At 38.1% G+C, this 17,191-nt stretch overlaps 1 protein-coding gene across 6 annotated transcripts in view; it reads right to left on the reverse strand.

Moving 5' to 3' along the window:
- CSRNP3 (cysteine and serine rich nuclear protein 3) overlaps positions 1–17,191 on the reverse strand; it is a 105,037-nt gene that overhangs the window by 11,716 nt on the left and 76,130 nt on the right. For all 6 annotated transcript variants that reach the window (XM_055572388.1, XM_055572390.1, XM_055572387.1 and 3 more), the window contains one exon: positions 1,276–1,572. In XM_055572388.1, the coding sequence (XP_055428363.1) occupies positions 1,276–1,572 (297 nt within the window). The remainder of the gene's footprint in view (positions 1–1,275; positions 1,573–17,191) is intronic.

The following is a 17,191-nucleotide window of genomic DNA, read 5'->3' on the forward strand; positions in this document are numbered from 1 at the left end:
TTCCCATGTTACAGAGAAGAAAGCAGATTTAATCCCAGTCATCCTGGCCCCAACAAAAAGCAGTAGCAGATGTCAGAGCCAGAATCTAGAGCCACTTTGGAAGCTGTGATTTCCCTTTCTGTGAATCCACCTCAAGCAACTGCTCAACTGATGAGAACTGCCTTCTCCTTTTGTCTGCCTGAGGGCTTTAACTGAAAAAGTTGAATTTCTGCATAAAATACCACCCCCTATTTAATCACATAGCACCAATGCTGCAGATGGACAGGAATCTGAGAATCATCTAGTTCAGGGGTTGGTAAGCTTTTTTTTTGTAAAAGGCCAGAGAATAATTTTAAGCTTTGTGAGTCATACAGTCTCTCCAGCAACTACTCAATTCTGCTGTAGAATTATGAAAGCAGTTATAGGAAACATGTAAACAAAAGAACAAAAACATGGCTGTGTCTCCATAAGATTTTATTTACAAAATCAGGTGGCAGGCCAGATTTGGCCTGTGAGTAATCATTCCCCAACCCCTGATCTAGTCTAGCCCATTCAGGTCAGAGGTGCAAAAACTGAACCCTGTAAGCTTACCTGACTTGCCAGTTTCACATAGTGGCAGAAAACAGAGCCAGAACTCAGTTTTCTGAAGTTCCAGTCTAATCATTATTCCACTAGTCTGCACCACTTTTAACCAATCATCATATTATAGCCCATGGATGGATTAGAGAATGCAAACTCAAATGGTGGGGATGACATGATCTCCTTGGCTGCTTGTTAGAAGCCAAAGTGAGCTCATATAATAAATGAATCCAAGGGGAAACAATTTCAAGTGATAATTGCAGTTTGGATTGCCTTTCACACTATGTCATATATGTGTATATATAATATATTAATGTGTATGTATACACATTAATATATATATACACATACACATTTATATATTATGTATACTATGTATACAATACATATATTATATATACAAATAATATTATATAATATATAGATATATGTGTGTATAGGTAATACACATACATAATATGTAAAATATTATGTACACATATATTTACATAGATATGTATATATGCATGTTTATATAATATATATTATGTATAAATATATATATTACATATACTCATGTCATTGAATTAGTATTTCTGTCTTCTTGAATCATGTGTCTTGCCTTGCTTCAGAGTTTTTTCCACGTGTGGGAAACTTCACTATATGTAACACAACTGCCTCTTTAGTGGGTAGTGTATGATGTCTTGCCTTTGGGTTCCCCGAAATCCCAATCCTTACCTGACATTTAATGCCTGCCAGGCTGCAGGTACACGTTTCTGGATCACAGAACACCCGGCAGTCACAACCACAGTCCTCTCGAGACAGGCGGATGGCCCTCAGCTCATGCTTTTCCTCCACATCAATCTTTTTAACTCCAGAGGCCCGCAGCAGTGCTCTTCGTTTTTTTGTTGGCAGGGGTTGAAGAAAGAAGTACTCATCCACCTCGGTATTGTCTAAATCAATATCATCATCAGAAATGTCATCCACTGTAAGAGTGCTCGCTTCTTCAGATTCCACGGTGCCATTCTTTGTCATCTAGAAATACAAAGCAGCAAATAAGAGACTTAGCAGGTTTGAAAATTGCCCACTTTTGCACTTGGTAAGAATGAAGTTATTATATAACACTGTGTCCCTATAATCCATAAGTGTTTGTGGATAGGTATGGGAGATTAAGAGGTCTACACTTCCACTTACAAATGATTCATATGGGATGAAAAAAAAACAAAACTGTGAGTCAAATCATTTCCTCTTACTTTTCTCTTTAGAGAAGTTACAGGAAGGTACATGAACATATCAAAATGATAGGCTTTTATATGGACACAAGACCTGTTAATTGGAACTCTTAACCTCCTAATCTAGGAGCTACAGTTGTTGGAGCTTTCAGCCAGCATGATGTGAAACAGGCCAAAGGTTACAGATGCCCATCAGTGAAAGCTATCTTTAGACTCAGTTCGTGATGGACACATTTGATGTTGGGATAAATGTGTCCTTGTTCAGAGGTGATAGCATCTTAGTGGAAGCTGCTGCCACCTAAATCAGCAAAACATGTCCTTGAAACAACAACTCTGTCTTTTGGGCTCCAGAGAAGCCATGTACTAGGAAATAAAGTTTTGCTCCCCGTGCTGTTGGGATTACAAACATGGTTTCTGTACAGAATGTTCCATGAACAAGGCCTTGATACGAAGCAGTCAGTCAGGTCAGTGTGCTCTCAGTAAGACAAGAGCAGATGGCAGTGAGGCAGGCTCTTGCACACAGGTACCCAAACAAACTCCGCCCCCAAAGGAGTTCACAGGAGACGACCCACAGCGGTACCTTCCGCAATACAGCCCCTGGGCGGCTGGGTCTCATACCTTAACTGTTCTCTTCCGTGTATATTTCTTTCCTAAATTAATTTCATTCATCAGGAAACCCAGAGTCAGTATTTCACTTCTTACTGCTATATCACCACAGAACATGTTTTCTTCATAAAAAAGCATTTAGAAAGAGACACTTTCTCTGAATATGAGCAAAACATATATTCTGAGAAGCAGCACAGGAATAAATGCAGAAACTCAGTAAGGGACTATTCAAAGAAGTTCTAAATAGAACTTTTTTGATTCTTTAGCTTTTCAATGTATTACTTTATGGATTTCATTAACTGTAGTCATTACTATGCTTTTTGATCTTAACAACAATTCAGTTATTACAGTTAAAATACCCTGGTGACACCAGACACCATTTTCTCATCTTCATAGGAAAAAGTCTGACACTTAGAGAAGAATATTTATTACTGACCAAAAATCCCAAACTTGACAACTCTGAATGTATTGAAAAACAAATAAAAGGTTGATCTTTGCCCTCAGGTGGAGGAAACTACACAGTAGCAAGTATGTGTGTGTCTGTGTGTGTGTTGCAAAGATTCCCTGAAATACATTCTCAAAAGCTGTTGATTTATTATATATATATATATTATTTTTTTTTAACTTCAGAGCTTAAATCTATGTTCTAACAAAGTTAGGCATTTCCTTTTATTGGGTTTTGTTTCTTGCTGTGATCTGTAATTTATTACCTTCCTTGAAATTTCTTTATAAATGCATTGGTTAAGCTGTTTTCACTTTTCTTTGATGTCCACTAATAGGATATTACTTTGTTTGGCTGCTATTAGCACTTTTGTTAATTCTTATTTGCCCACAGAAGCATCTTTCTATTTGTAAAGATTTGATTTTTGAAGGAAGTCAAGTGTATAACTGCCTAACATATACTCAATCCTCTGAGATAGGTAAATCTGCATTAACCAACAGGAGGGTTACCTTTCCTATTTTGTCATCTCTGTGGCATTTAAATTATGTTTTCATTAATTCTTGGCTTGTCTATGTGAAATTCATCGAAATTCTGACTCCGTAGCACATGCAGGACACCCAGGATTCATTTCAGTACCTCCTTCCTACTTAATCTCCATGTTCTATAATATTTTTGCTCCCTTGTGAAGCTGGTAACATCACAAAAACAACAAGAACTTCATTTCATATTAATAGAGCTTGATTTTTTAAAAAATAATGGCAGCTGTCAAATAACACATAGAATCTAAAAATCAATAAAAATAAGTAAACATTTTAAAGACATGAAAATTTTTAGGACAACATGAATAACCCAACTGGCATCTAAGAATGAAAAAGAAACAACTGTATCTCAAATAAACTGCAGATGATTCTTAATCCAATACCACATGATCCACTGATTCCATTCCTGAGCATTTCATTCCTGAGCATTTATCTGGAGAAAACTATAATTTGAAAACATACACGCATTCTTGTATACACTGCGTGTATGAATGAACAATGCTGGTGTTCATTCACAGCAGCACTGTTTACAGTAGCAAAGACATGGAAGCAGCCTAAACGTCCACTGACAGAAAACAGATAAAGAAGATGTGGTGTGTGTATATATACATATATATATGTCTGTATGATGAAATATTAAAACAAATGAAATGATCCCATTTGCAGCAATGTGAGTGGACCTAGAGATTATCATAATAAGGGAAGTAAGTCAGACAGACAAAGATAAATATCATATGGTATTGCTTACATGTGGAATCTAAAAAAAATGATAAAATGAACTTATCTACAAAACAGAAATAGACTCACAGACAGAAAAGAAATTTATGATTACCAAAAGGAAAGGAGAAAAGAAGGATAAGTTAGGAGTTTGGGAATAAAATATACACACTACTATATATTGTATAAAATAGATAACCAACAAGGTCGGTTGTTTGTTCCCTGTATAGCACAGGGAACTCAATATCTTGTAATAACCTATAATGGAAAAGATTTTGAGAAATATATATATATATATATATACACATATATACACACACACACACACACACAAAACTGAATCACTTTGCTGTGTACCTGTCACTTAAATTACAATAAGTAGTTTCATTTTAAAATAAAAATTCAATTAAGAATCTAAAAATCCTTGATACAGAGTGCAAACTATTTTTACTCTTGTTCAAGAACATACAAGGGCTCTAATCAAAGATTTTCAAAATCTCACATTATCACTGAAGTGGTCTGGCAAGGTTTTCTCCTCACCTATCCAATATCATCTCTGCCATTTCTAGTGAAGACTGGAACTATTCCAGTTCATCCTAGTTAACTGGCTTGTCTCCCCTCCTCACAGTATCTGGTTTGGTGTGTAACCACTGACAGGTACTATTCTCTGCTGTCCCCTCGGAAGTCCTTCTCCAACTCTCTCCTCCAGGATATGCCCAATTGCACCTTTAAAACTCAGGCCAAACCTACTGAGCTTAAATGCTCTTTTAAATTAGAGTATTGCATACATTATTTTCAAATGCATTTTCTATATTAGAGCAATGGAGAAATAAGTCAATGAGCATTTTATTTCTGTTCACTAACTCATGTTCATTTCACTTTCAAGATCTAGTACAACAAACTCTGGGGAGTCTTCCAAGATTTCCTCATCTGTTTTTGCCGACTCCTTTACTCCATGACCCATCTTCACAGGAATATTTATTCTGTACCATTTTTTTCTCTTTGACATGAATGATACCTTTAAATGTCTTTTTCCTAACTTAAAACAGAATCCTTGAGTTTTCAGACATTAGTTCATCAAATGCAGCCTCCTTATTCTATGCATTCCTGAAGCTCAGATTATTAACAATTACATCTTCTCTAAGACATGCTTATAGAATCTAATCCCCTAACTTCTATTTTAGTATGCTTTTCCCTGTATAAAACAGATGGATTCCAAGTTTCCAGTGGTACCTAATGCAGTATGGGGACTATTAATATAATGTGGAATTAAACCACAATGTGCCTAAAAAGTTCCTTTGTTTATAAAATAAATGCATACAGAGTAAAGAGCACATTCAAAAAAATGCTCTCTTTTGAAGTTGATTCCTTAGAAGACAATCTGTATCTTGGACCATTTCTGGCTCAGTGCTGTTTTCCCAAAGAATGCTGCCTTTTCAAGAGCTCAAAGAAGGCTTGCCAAAAAAATGTGATTTAAGGAGAACATCAAATGATACTGACCTTCAAACCTGTTTGTGTGTGTGCGTGTGTGCGTGTGTGTATGACAGAGAATGAGAGAGAGAGAGATTGGAGGTGGGGGTGAAAAGAGAGGTGAGAGAATCAGATATGAGATAATAATAGCAATATGAATAACAATAGTTTTGAATCTGCATGTCACTGCTTCAAGCACTTTACCTGCATAAGCTCACTGAGCATCACAAAATATCTCATAAAGTAGATATTAGCATTAGATTGTTTAACTGATGGGGAAACTGAGGCACAGGAATGCTAAATAACCTGTCCAAGATCATAGGCAGTAAGGTATGTACTATGTCAGAATCCTAAATATTTAACTCTGCAGCTTGTATTCTTAACTGCTTTGATAATTAGTTAGATACACTCTTTTTATATATTTAATATATATTCAGTAATCTTTTGTGCTTATTTTGCATTAGGCTCTAGGTGTGTTGGTGCACAAGATATGGGTCTTGAAATCAATGGATTAAAGAGAAGAGGAATCTACTAATTTTTGAAGGTGGGAGGAGAAGGGGACAACAGAGGATGAGATAGTTGGATGGCATCACCGACTCAATGGACATGAGTTTGAATAAACTTCAAGAGTTAGTGATGGACAGGGAGGCCTGGCATGCTGCAGTCCATGGGGTCACAAAGAGTCGGACACAACTGAGAGACTGAACTGAATTGAACTGATAACGATTTCCTAACTGAACTTGGACACAGGGCATTGAGACTATGTAGAAGGGGCAACTGGTAGCTCAGATACTAAAGAATCCACCTGCAATACAGGAGACTGGGGTTTGATCCCTGGGTTGGGAAGATTCCCTGGAGAGGGAAATGGCAACCCTCTTCAGTATTCTTGCCTGGGAAATCCCATGGACAGAGGATCCTGGTGGGCTACAGTCCCTGGGGTCACAAGAGTGATAAAACTTAGTGACGAAACCAGCAGAAGCTGCATCTGGTGGTGGGGCAAGTGGTGGAGTGAGGAGGATAGACTTCACATCTAAGCTTGAATCTGAAGATGGAGTAGCAGTTAGCTGAACAGGTGGAGGCAGAGAGTCCCTGCTGAGCAACAATAGCTTTACAGGCCTGAGATGGGACAGAGCTTTCACTGGCCTACAAAATATGCAGACTGGATGAACTTGTGTGGCATCCCTTCCTGTCTTGGCCCATAAGCAAAAAACAAAAAGTAAATAAACAGAACGTTTTCAGAAAGTAGCATCCCCCTTCCTCTGCCTTTGCCATCTTCAGGTGATAAGTAATGTCTTAACTCATAATTTGATTTAATGATCCTTATATTTATCTCATTTATGTGAATATGTGTTTATCCTGCATTGGAAATATCTTGAGGAATGCTGTGTGTGTGTGTGTATTTGCTTTGTTCTAATGATGCTACTTAAGATAGGGCTTAGTTCTTGAGCCACTGTGTAAACTTGTCCAAACTCACTCTACAAATTAAAGGATTATAGCTTTTCTTAAACAGAACTGAAACTCCTTACTTTTGCAAATCTATCTGATATGTACTGATAAGTATGAGTAAACTGTTTCCAAAGCCCAATAGAGTAAAAGTTTTGCCCATCTAAATATGTTTGAGGGATGGGACATGTTACACATTACTTCCAGAATCACAGAGTGATTCTTAGACTATCCTGAATCAAGGACCAGATGGGATGGGGGAGTGAGTGGGGTGGGGGATTGGTGAGTGGGAGATTGTCAACTCAGTAGTCAATCGTTTTTTTTTTTCTCCTGTACCATGTAGTGAATATATTCCACTGTAAATTCCAACAAGATGAACTTTTTGATGAATCGAAGGCTTGAAGAAACTAACTTAATGTAAAATAATTACAGCGAGGGAAACTACTGAAAACGTGGATGGACCATAATGCTAAAAACAAAGCAAAAACCCACAAAAATAAAAACACTTCCTTTCAGTGGTTTAATGTGTTCTAAATAATAAAAACTCCTGGTTATTACAAAGTCATTAACACATGTATCAATGATAGTGGCAATAGAAATGTGAAAAAATAATTCAGTTCCACAAACACTGATTGCTGCCTATAATAATGAGGATGATGTGGAGAATGACCCAAGCCATCATAGACTGAAAACCAGGTGCTGAACTCTCTACTTTATATAAATTATCTCACCTGATTTGGAAACAATCTTAGGAAGTATTTTAACAGTTGAGAAAATTGGAGCATGAAGATAATTTGCCAAAGTCTAGCTACTTAGATAATTGGTGATTGCCCTGAGAATCAAACTCAGGTTTGGTTTGACTCCAAAGCTTGAGCCAGGCTCACAAGACCAGTCTGGAGTGAAAATTCTTAGAATAATATTAATAGAAAACCTGTGTAGAAGAAAAGAGAAGGATATGGTTGCAGTTACACTCCAAGAGCTGATCTCAGTGCTGTGGCACAGGAGGTAAGAGAGCAGAAAAGCTTCCTTATAATTAGCTCATTCAGAAATTAAAAAAAAATATATGATTCATACACAGAGAACAAGAGCTCAAAAAAGAATACAGGAAGCCAGCTGAAGATATGACATTCTCACCAGTTAGCATTTCCTTTGAGTAATCTATTTTGTGAGCTTGTGGAGGTGTTCTTTCTAATAGACATGCCAGCAAAAGAAGCTAGTCCAAGTGATAGCTACCACTGTTGAACTCATGTGTTACTTTTCTCAGCTGACTTGTAACTCATTTACCCTGTACTATATGCTTAGTCACTCAGTCATGTCTGACTCTTGGGACCCCATGGACTGTTGCCCACCAGGCTCCTCTATCCATGGGATTCTCCAGGCAAGAATACTGGAGTTGCCATTCCCTTCTCTAGGGGATCTTCCCAACCCAGGGATCAAACCCAGGTCTCCCGCATTGCAGGCTGATTCTTTACCGTCTGAGCCATCATTGCTTACCCTGGGGGCATTTAATCAGCATAGTATGCTGCCTAATTTTGTAGTAATATATTAGTTTTGGTGATTGGTTTTATGTATATCTCCCTCATTATAATGGGAATATGTTGAGAATAAGGACCACCAGCTACTAGTCTGCTGGGGAGATGACCGTGTAATAAATATGATAGAGTGTGGTAAGTGCAACAAAATATATGAACAAGTTACAGAAGCAGTGGAGAGGAGGAAATGACAGACAAAATGGGAGACAGATACAAAGACACAAAGCAGAATCATTTACTTCCTATTCTGATTCCACAGTCTGTATCAAGAAGAAAAACCTTTAAACAAGAAATGGAAGAACAGATACGTTAGGAAGAATTTCATGTAGAAAAAGAAGGTGGGAGATAGTGAAAGAGTGCTCAGCAGTTTTATGTAAGAATCCTTAGGCCTGGGCTATTCATGTTTTAAATCAACGAAAAATTTGAAAGTTATGACTGCTCTGCCTAGTATCTGCAAAGAGTCATGGGGAAAGGAATTAAAAGGTAATCAAAATGCAAGTGAATTATTATTTTTAAAAGTGCAAATTCTAGATAAAATTCCAAAAAAAGATGATTTAAAAAGATGGTCTCTATACAGGTGAGAACAGGGAACAGTAACTGTAAGACTATTGCCTGGGCTCACTCGGGAGAGAATGTCCATTTGTCAAGTTAAAGTCCATGCAGAATCTTAACCTATTAAACAAACAAAAATGAGAAAGGTATCAAAAGCCCTGACCCCATGGAACATAACTGGAAAACCAGTGATCTAGTCTTGAGATTCTCTGACAAAGTTTCTTATGTTCTGTACATGGAAGGATGGAATACCAGCTGATTAATAAGGGTATGGTTGAACGCATGGATTTCAGTTAGTTGAAATGTTGAAAATATTTCAAGGAACAGAGATACTCAGCCTCTTTGCACCACCAATAAGGCGTGTGCTGCCTAGAGATCCTATTGGCAGTAGAGATTAGCCCAGGAAAGGAATCTCCATGAAGGTCACCTGGGGTGGTGACAAGGACCCTCTGACAGGGTATCATGAACTTGGCCCTGTCTTGTTAAATGTAGTTTTTAAATAATATCTTGGATGGATAACTAAAAGGCAGGTTAGCACATTTTTCAGATGACAAGATCAAGTTCATTCAAATAAAAAAACCCAAAATTTTATTGACTGCTCTGTGTACACCATATATAGTACTGAAAAGGATTCTTACCCAGGAGATGTTAAAAAGTTTTAATTTGCATGATGATGCAGATCTGATTCACCAGGCCTGATATGCATGTTTGCTTCCTTGTCTTTTTGTTGTTGTTGATTTACTTACCACCAGCATAATATGAACAAACAAACTGATTAAGATCCAAAAAGCTCCTGTACCTTTAGCATATACCTGTGGATAGAGTATCTACAGCTCAGTTAGCAGGTAATGTAACATATCCTTATGTACTGAAAAAATCCCATCTTGAGTGCAATGTCCAGATCAAGTTCCATAGTTTTTAACTGGAGTATAATTGCTTTATAATGTGTTTGTTTCTGCTGTACAAAACATGAATCAGCTTTATGTATACGCGTATCACCTCTCTCATGAGCCTCACTCCCACCCCACCGCCAGGTTCCATATTTTGAGGTGGACATTAATAAACAGCATTATATTCAGAAGAAGTAACCAAGGCTATAAGATGTCTGGAAAACAGAAGCATTAGAGAAAAGAACTAAGGATTTTTAAATCTATAGAACAGAGACACATGGAGCCCATTTAACCTATTGTCAAATATTTGCATGTCCATCAAGACTGCTTTCCGGAGAAGGCAATGGCATCCCACTCCAGTACTCTTGCCTGGAACATCCCATGGATGGAGGAGCCTGGTAGGCTGCAGTCCATGGGGTCGCTAAAAGTCGGACACGACTGAGAGACTTCACTTTCACTTTTCACTTTCCTGCATTGGAGAAGGCAATGGCAACCCACTCCAGTGTTCTTGCCTGGAGAATCCCAGGGACGGGGGAGCCTGGTGGGCTGCCGTCTATGGGGTCACACAGAGTCGGACACGACTGAAGTGACTTAGCAGTAGCAGCAAGACTGCTTTCAAACACTTGGAGTTTGGAGAACAGGAACAAGATTTATTCTGTGTCTCTGGAGGCCAGAATTAGGGTCAGAAGGTAATATTAGATGATAGCAGGTTGATCAATATGAAGAGCTTTCTAACAATTATCACTACAAAATGGAATGGGCTTTCTCAAAAAGCAGTGTGTGTTTATATTCTAGGACACGACTGAGCGACTGATCTGATCTGATCTGTATACATACATATATATATATATATATATATATATATATATATATATTAATCCCAACCTCCTAATTTATCCTCCCTTTCTTTCATCTTTTGTAACCAACTATACTTCGGTAAAGCGTCTGCCCGCAATGCGGGAGACCCGGGTTTGATCCTGGGGTCGGGAAAATCCCCTGGAGAAGGAAATGGCAACCCACTCCGGTATTCTTGCCTGGGAAATCCCATGGACAGAGGAACCTGGTGGGCTACAGTCCATGGGATCACAAAGAGTCAGACACGATTGAGAGACTTCAATTTCACTTTCACTATACTTCAATACATTTTTTAAAAAAAGCAATGTGTTGGGTTGCCAGAGATGTGTAATAAGAGGCTGGATATACATATCTGCATTTGTATACCCAAATACACATAGGATATACATTTGATGAAAGGAATTCCTGGTTACACGTTATGTGTTGAATAAATAGCCTGGGTGCTAATGTCTCTGGCAAACCAAACTAAAACATTCATATCACTTTGATGTTCAGTCAAATCTTACAGTGTAAGTCTTTGGTTCATTAGTTGTTAATTGTAGGTGGCAATTTGGAACCAGATTCATTATGTTCGGCTGTTTTGTCAGCTGATAAGAATTTCAACAACCTGAATTTACAATGAGTCCTTGGTTTACATATTACCCCAAAAGTCACCAGAAAAGATGATAATATCAACAAATAGACATAAATTTTCCATATATTCCTTTATTCTTCCTTCTGGTTTAGACAAGCATTGTCTCTTTTAGCAGAGGCTAATAAGTGAAATGAATCCAAGAGTGTCCTGGTAAATATTTAATAACTACGTCTCTGAAAAAAAAGGGAGGGGTGTTTCTAATTTGTTGTCAAGTTTTTTGTGTTTGTCTAATGTTGTGTTTGCTTTGTGCTTGTCAAGTCCCACAATATGACTATTCCCATCATTGGTGATTTCAAGATACCATGGGGGAAGAGATGAGTCCAATCCACTTTAGTGATGAATTTTTATAAGCTGACTCCAGAACACCACTGTGTGAACCCCACATATTAATGAGAAGAATCAGCTGAATGGATGTCTCCTGGACTCGAAGATCACTATTTATTGCATATGAAAACTGTAGAGATTGATTACATATGTTTAATTTTTCCACTTAAAAATGCCAGCAGTTTTGAAGGAACCTATTCTTAAATGTATTGCATTTGCTCAGGGCTGTATTTTCTCTGATCCTCTCAAAATATGTTGCACATATGACATGGCAAGTATTTGGGAAGTCCATGTTTTCCATTTGGTGTTGGAGCAATGCATTCTGAAGTACTGGTCCTATATAAGCTTTTGAGTAATCTCTACAGAGGCTGACAAAGAAATTCTGTACGGAGTTTAAAAATACTAAGTGGAGTTTAAAAATACCAAGACCGGCACACTCTTGTCAGTAATGCCTAACGCAGCCCCCTCTCCTCATTCCGCAGGCACGGATCCCGGGATGAAGGAGTCACTCTGATCCATCTAGTAAGAACTGTCGTATGAGGAAATAGTTAAAAACCTATCCCTAAATTTGGAAACTATAGGTTAGAGATACTTGGCGTCAGCCATCTCTCACAAACCTCTAATGGCTTCTATCTCCTAGAACATTTAGGAATTTTACTTGAAGGTTAGTTAAATTATAAGACTGTTGAGAGGAAACAAGAGGGCAGGGCTGGAAGACTGGGCGTGCAGGTGGAGAATTATAATACTGTACAGGTAATTACTAACTGAATAAAGCACAGTCATAAATCTAAGACTGGGTGAAGGAAATTTAGACAGAGACATTTTAAAGTTTGCTCATTAAAGGAAGAGTTACCATCTGGCAACTCTTTTTTTATGAGGAAAGAGAGCAAACAACCAAGCATTACTCAAGGAACACATGGTAACCCCACAATGTAGAAACAGCTTTGACCTTAAAAAGGAGAGGAAGAAGGATCAGGGTTGGGAAAACATTGAGAAAAAGAATCCAGTGAAAGTTGTGGAAACTAAGTTACATTTCCTATACCATGGTAATAGAATCCAGAAAAATATAATCCAGGCGAATTCAATGCCAAGGTTCCTTTGAAACATAGAAGCAGCCGCCTAATGGATTTTACAGATACATGTGAAATGGGAATAAAGGCTAATGTAATTGTTCAACAGTGTGGTGCAGATGATGAAATCTAAGTACTTAATTTGGAAAAATGTGTAGTGTTAAGATGACTGCAATGATTACTGTGAAGAGCATGACATGTCTGAATGGGCTTGACAGGGAAAAAGAACTGTACTCTGTAATTTAGAAATCTAAAGCTAGTTATTTCTTCTAGAAACATGTACTTTATTCAATAAGCTTTCTCTATTAATTGTTTCTAGACAATGTTTGGAACAAACACCACCACCACCAATAAAAGCACAGTTGAACCCCCCCCAAATAAAATTGGATTCATTCTACAAATCTAATTATATATATTACTTCTCAATATATCAAACTCATAATCAGATTGAGAAGAATCACTAAGACATTTTATAATGAAAAGCTAAATTTCTATCCTTATTTTGTTTCTGAAGTATTTTATTATAAAGAAACACGAAAACACATGTCTGTATTCTTTTTACTAATCTTAAGACTATCATATGGGCTTCCCTGGTAGTTCAGCTGGTAAAGAATCCACCTGCAATGCAAGAGATCCCGGTTTGATTCCTGGGTCGGGAAGTTCCCCTGGAGAAGGGATAGGCTACCCACTCCAGTATTTTTAGGCTTCCCTGGTGGCTCAGATGGTAAAGAATCTGCTTGCAATGCGGGAGACCTGGGTTCAATCAGTTGGGAAGATCCCCTGGAAGAGGGCATGGCAACCACTCCAGTATTCTTGCCTAGAGAATCCCCATGGACAGAGGAGCCTGGTGGGCTACAGTCCATGGGGTTGCAAATAGTCTGACGTGACTGAGCGACTAAGCACACAACACAAGACCATCATACAGAGTAAAGTAAGTCAGAAAGAAAAAAACAAATACTGTATATTATCGCATATATGTGGAATCTAGAAAAATGGTATAGATGATCTTATTTGCAAGTAGAAATAGAGACACAGACTTAGAGAACAAATGTATGGAAACCAAGAGAGGAAGGGGGTATGGGATGAACTGGGAGATTGGGACTGACATATATACACTATTGATACTAAGTACAAAATATATAACTAATGACAACCTGTAGTATAGCTCAGGGAACTCTACTCACAGTGCTCTCTGGTGACCTAAATGGGAATGAAATCCAAAAAAGAGGAGATATGTGTATACATATAGCTGATTCACTTTGCTGCACAGTTGAAATTAACACAACATTGTAAAGCAACTATACGCCAATAAAAATGAATTTTAAAAAAAGGCCGCATTGGAGGAGATGTCATTGTATAAACTGATTCACTGTTTATGACCTGAGACACCTTGGAAAGACACACAGGTGGAGTGGAAAGAAAAACATCTCCTTTATGTCCTGGAGCTTTTGTTTCTGAGGTAAGTAGGAAGGAAATGACCCAGTACCAAGTCCACTGAGTTTCCTGGTGTGTCTTATCTGGTTGCCATAGTGAAGGCTTTGGAAGAAGTTTGACACTGAAAGCTTTGCAAAGTGTTTTTGTTTTTGGTCAGATGTTCCTTCGATCTCCTCCCTTAATGGGCAGTTCACTGTCACCCACAGAGGACCATCCCCAGGAAAAACCAAAGTGGCAAAGTTTGTCCTTAATAATCCTCCCTTTCTTCTTTCGGTCCCTCTCTCTGCTACTGACCCTCTTTAGCTGCTTTAGCCAAAAAATGGAATCAATTTAGTCACATTCTGTTGCTTATCCCAGAGGTATATTACAAAGAAAATGTCATATTGAAAGTGAAATCTCAAGTACCTGATTGAAATTGTTGGATCCGTAATGTTTTTGGATGGCTAATTTTAGATTTTGGATAGCTAAACCTTAGACAAACACAGTCAATGATATTTAAAAACTCATTAAAGTTAATATACATTTTCCTCCATTAATACCCCTCAGATTTTTTAGTCAATGAGTCCACACTGCTTTGATCTTTTATTAGTTTTCTGTGAAATGTGTTTCCCAGTTTCTGAATACTTTCAATAGGCTTAGATCAGATCACCTTAGAATCCCATTCATTATCTTTTTTGCTTGGCATTCATTTGAAAGGAGTGATGATATCCAAATGCCTTTTGTTTGTATCTTCACCAAAATAGAAAGTTGCATGTTTTCAGACAAACCAAGGCATGACACCCACTCGGAAGATTGCCTCTTCAACTTGCAACAGTAAGCACAATGACAAAAGTAAATCAATAACAGAAGCCTCTTTTTGCTTTTTCTTCAGCTTGCTAAAAATAAAAGGGTAAAAGTAACTGAATACGAATTATAGTATCAGAATACATCACTGCCTGGTAAGGAGGAATGCTCCTGAAGGTATGTAGCTCCCCCAGTAGTCATTGTGTGTGTGTGCTACAAAGGTCACCACAATAAATCTTCTGGTTCTCAGATAGAATTACAGTTCCCCACCTGTTAAAAACCACTACACACAGTACCAAACCCCAGACAGGGATGACTCCCAATAGGTACAGAGATTGTCTTTCCCAACACCTATGGGGGGTAATCAATTAATTTTCGAATAGTAAGTAACAAGATAATAGTTTTCTATTGAGTGAGCCAGTTAACATCTTTGTGCTTCTTTATCTTCAGTTGTACACATGGTCTCATAATTTACCTATTCCAGTGGGTTTTTGTCAGGATTAAATTAAATAATGTTTATAAAATGCCTGGCAAGTAAAGAATCATTTAATGAATGGCAGCCATCACTATTATTCCACCAATATTTTGAGCTTGGAGAATGACTTCATCTTTTGAGTAAGGGTTACAATTGGTTTACAGTGAGTTAGAAAAGCAGAGTGTGTATTTCAGAAGCAAATCTGAGAATTATTATTAAATTAGGCTACATTCAAAGCTATCATGAAGAACAGCAACAATAGTGACTTGTTACCAAAAAAAATCTTAAGGGCCTTTCAATGAACTGTGTCAAAACTACCTCCAAAGGAGTTATGAGACTTGCTCTAGGCTAGGTTGTAACTAGCTTCGTTTAAGCAACTGTCTTCTTGCGCAGTTGGGAACAAAGCACATACATGAGGTGCAAAATACCTAAAAACAGGGGTTTTGAAACACACATCACACCTCTGCTATCGGACTTCATATCGGCAACTAAAGGTACAGGTGACACAGGTGTGCTTATGGTGTTTCTGCTACTTAGCCAGTGATCCTTTATGTTAAGCATTCTGGATTATGTAAGAAAAATCTTTGTCTTTCTTCCTTTGTCCTTAGATAATAATGGGAGGCCATTTACTATGAGCTGATAAGTTGATGGATCAATACAAATATAAAGAGTGTCTCTAATCGAGGAAAAGGTTTTCTGAGCTGTGTTTCTCTCCACTTAATCTCTAAGATGGCACAATGATAGTTATCTCTACCTGGATCCCTCCCTGACATCACTTTAATAACTCAAAAGCCTCTCAGAATCACCTGGATTCCTTGTCATATTCTTGTCATTGAGAAAGGTACTATCACCCACAACCCATTCAGTTTTGCAAGCCAGAAATTTAAGAGTCATTCTTGACAGTTCCCCACTTTCCTTCCAAATCCAACCCATCATCAAGGACTGTTGATTTTATTTCCTAAATTACTCCCTCTGTCCATCTGTCTTCATCTCCCCTACCATCAGTGTAATCTAACCTACCATCATCTCTCTCCCGGACTATTGTAACAGCCTCTTAACTGGTCTGACTCCATAAGCTCCCCCGACACAGCTACCCCTGGCCCTAAATCACTCTCAAATCAGAGCATGAACCAGATCACACTATTCTGCCAACCGACCCCATGCCTAAAACTCCTATATGACTTCCGATAGCATTAGGATGAGAAAAACAATGTCTTAATCAGACTGACAAAGCCCAACTCTACCCCGTTCACGATGCTCTACCCCTTCCATCTCTGCTCCAGGCTCACTAGCCTCTGCGAGCTCCCGGTGCTTCCTCCTGACACAAGGTAACTCAGCGTTCCCTGCTGCCTGAACCACTCTCACCAACCCTTTCTGCCTAGTTACCTGTTCAGATTTCAGTTCAATCGTCACTTTCTTAAGGAAACTCCTTGATAGCTGGCCGCCATCAATTCTCGGGTACATACTTTCCTAGCACCTAGCAACTTCCCTTTATGGTACTTCATGAAGCTGTGATTTTGTCTACATGATTAATATTTTTCTTTTCTGTTAATATGTAAGTTCCAGGAGAAAAGGGATCACATCTATTTTTCATAGCAGTTAGCCCCAGCTGAAGCACAGGGTTTATGACCTAAATAAATATTTATAGAGTGAATA

The sequence above is a fragment of the Bubalus kerabau genome, chromosome 3, assembly GCF_029407905.1.
Source record: "Bubalus kerabau isolate K-KA32 ecotype Philippines breed swamp buffalo chromosome 3, PCC_UOA_SB_1v2, whole genome shotgun sequence".
NCBI lineage: Eukaryota > Metazoa > Chordata > Mammalia > Artiodactyla > Bovidae > Bubalus > Bubalus kerabau.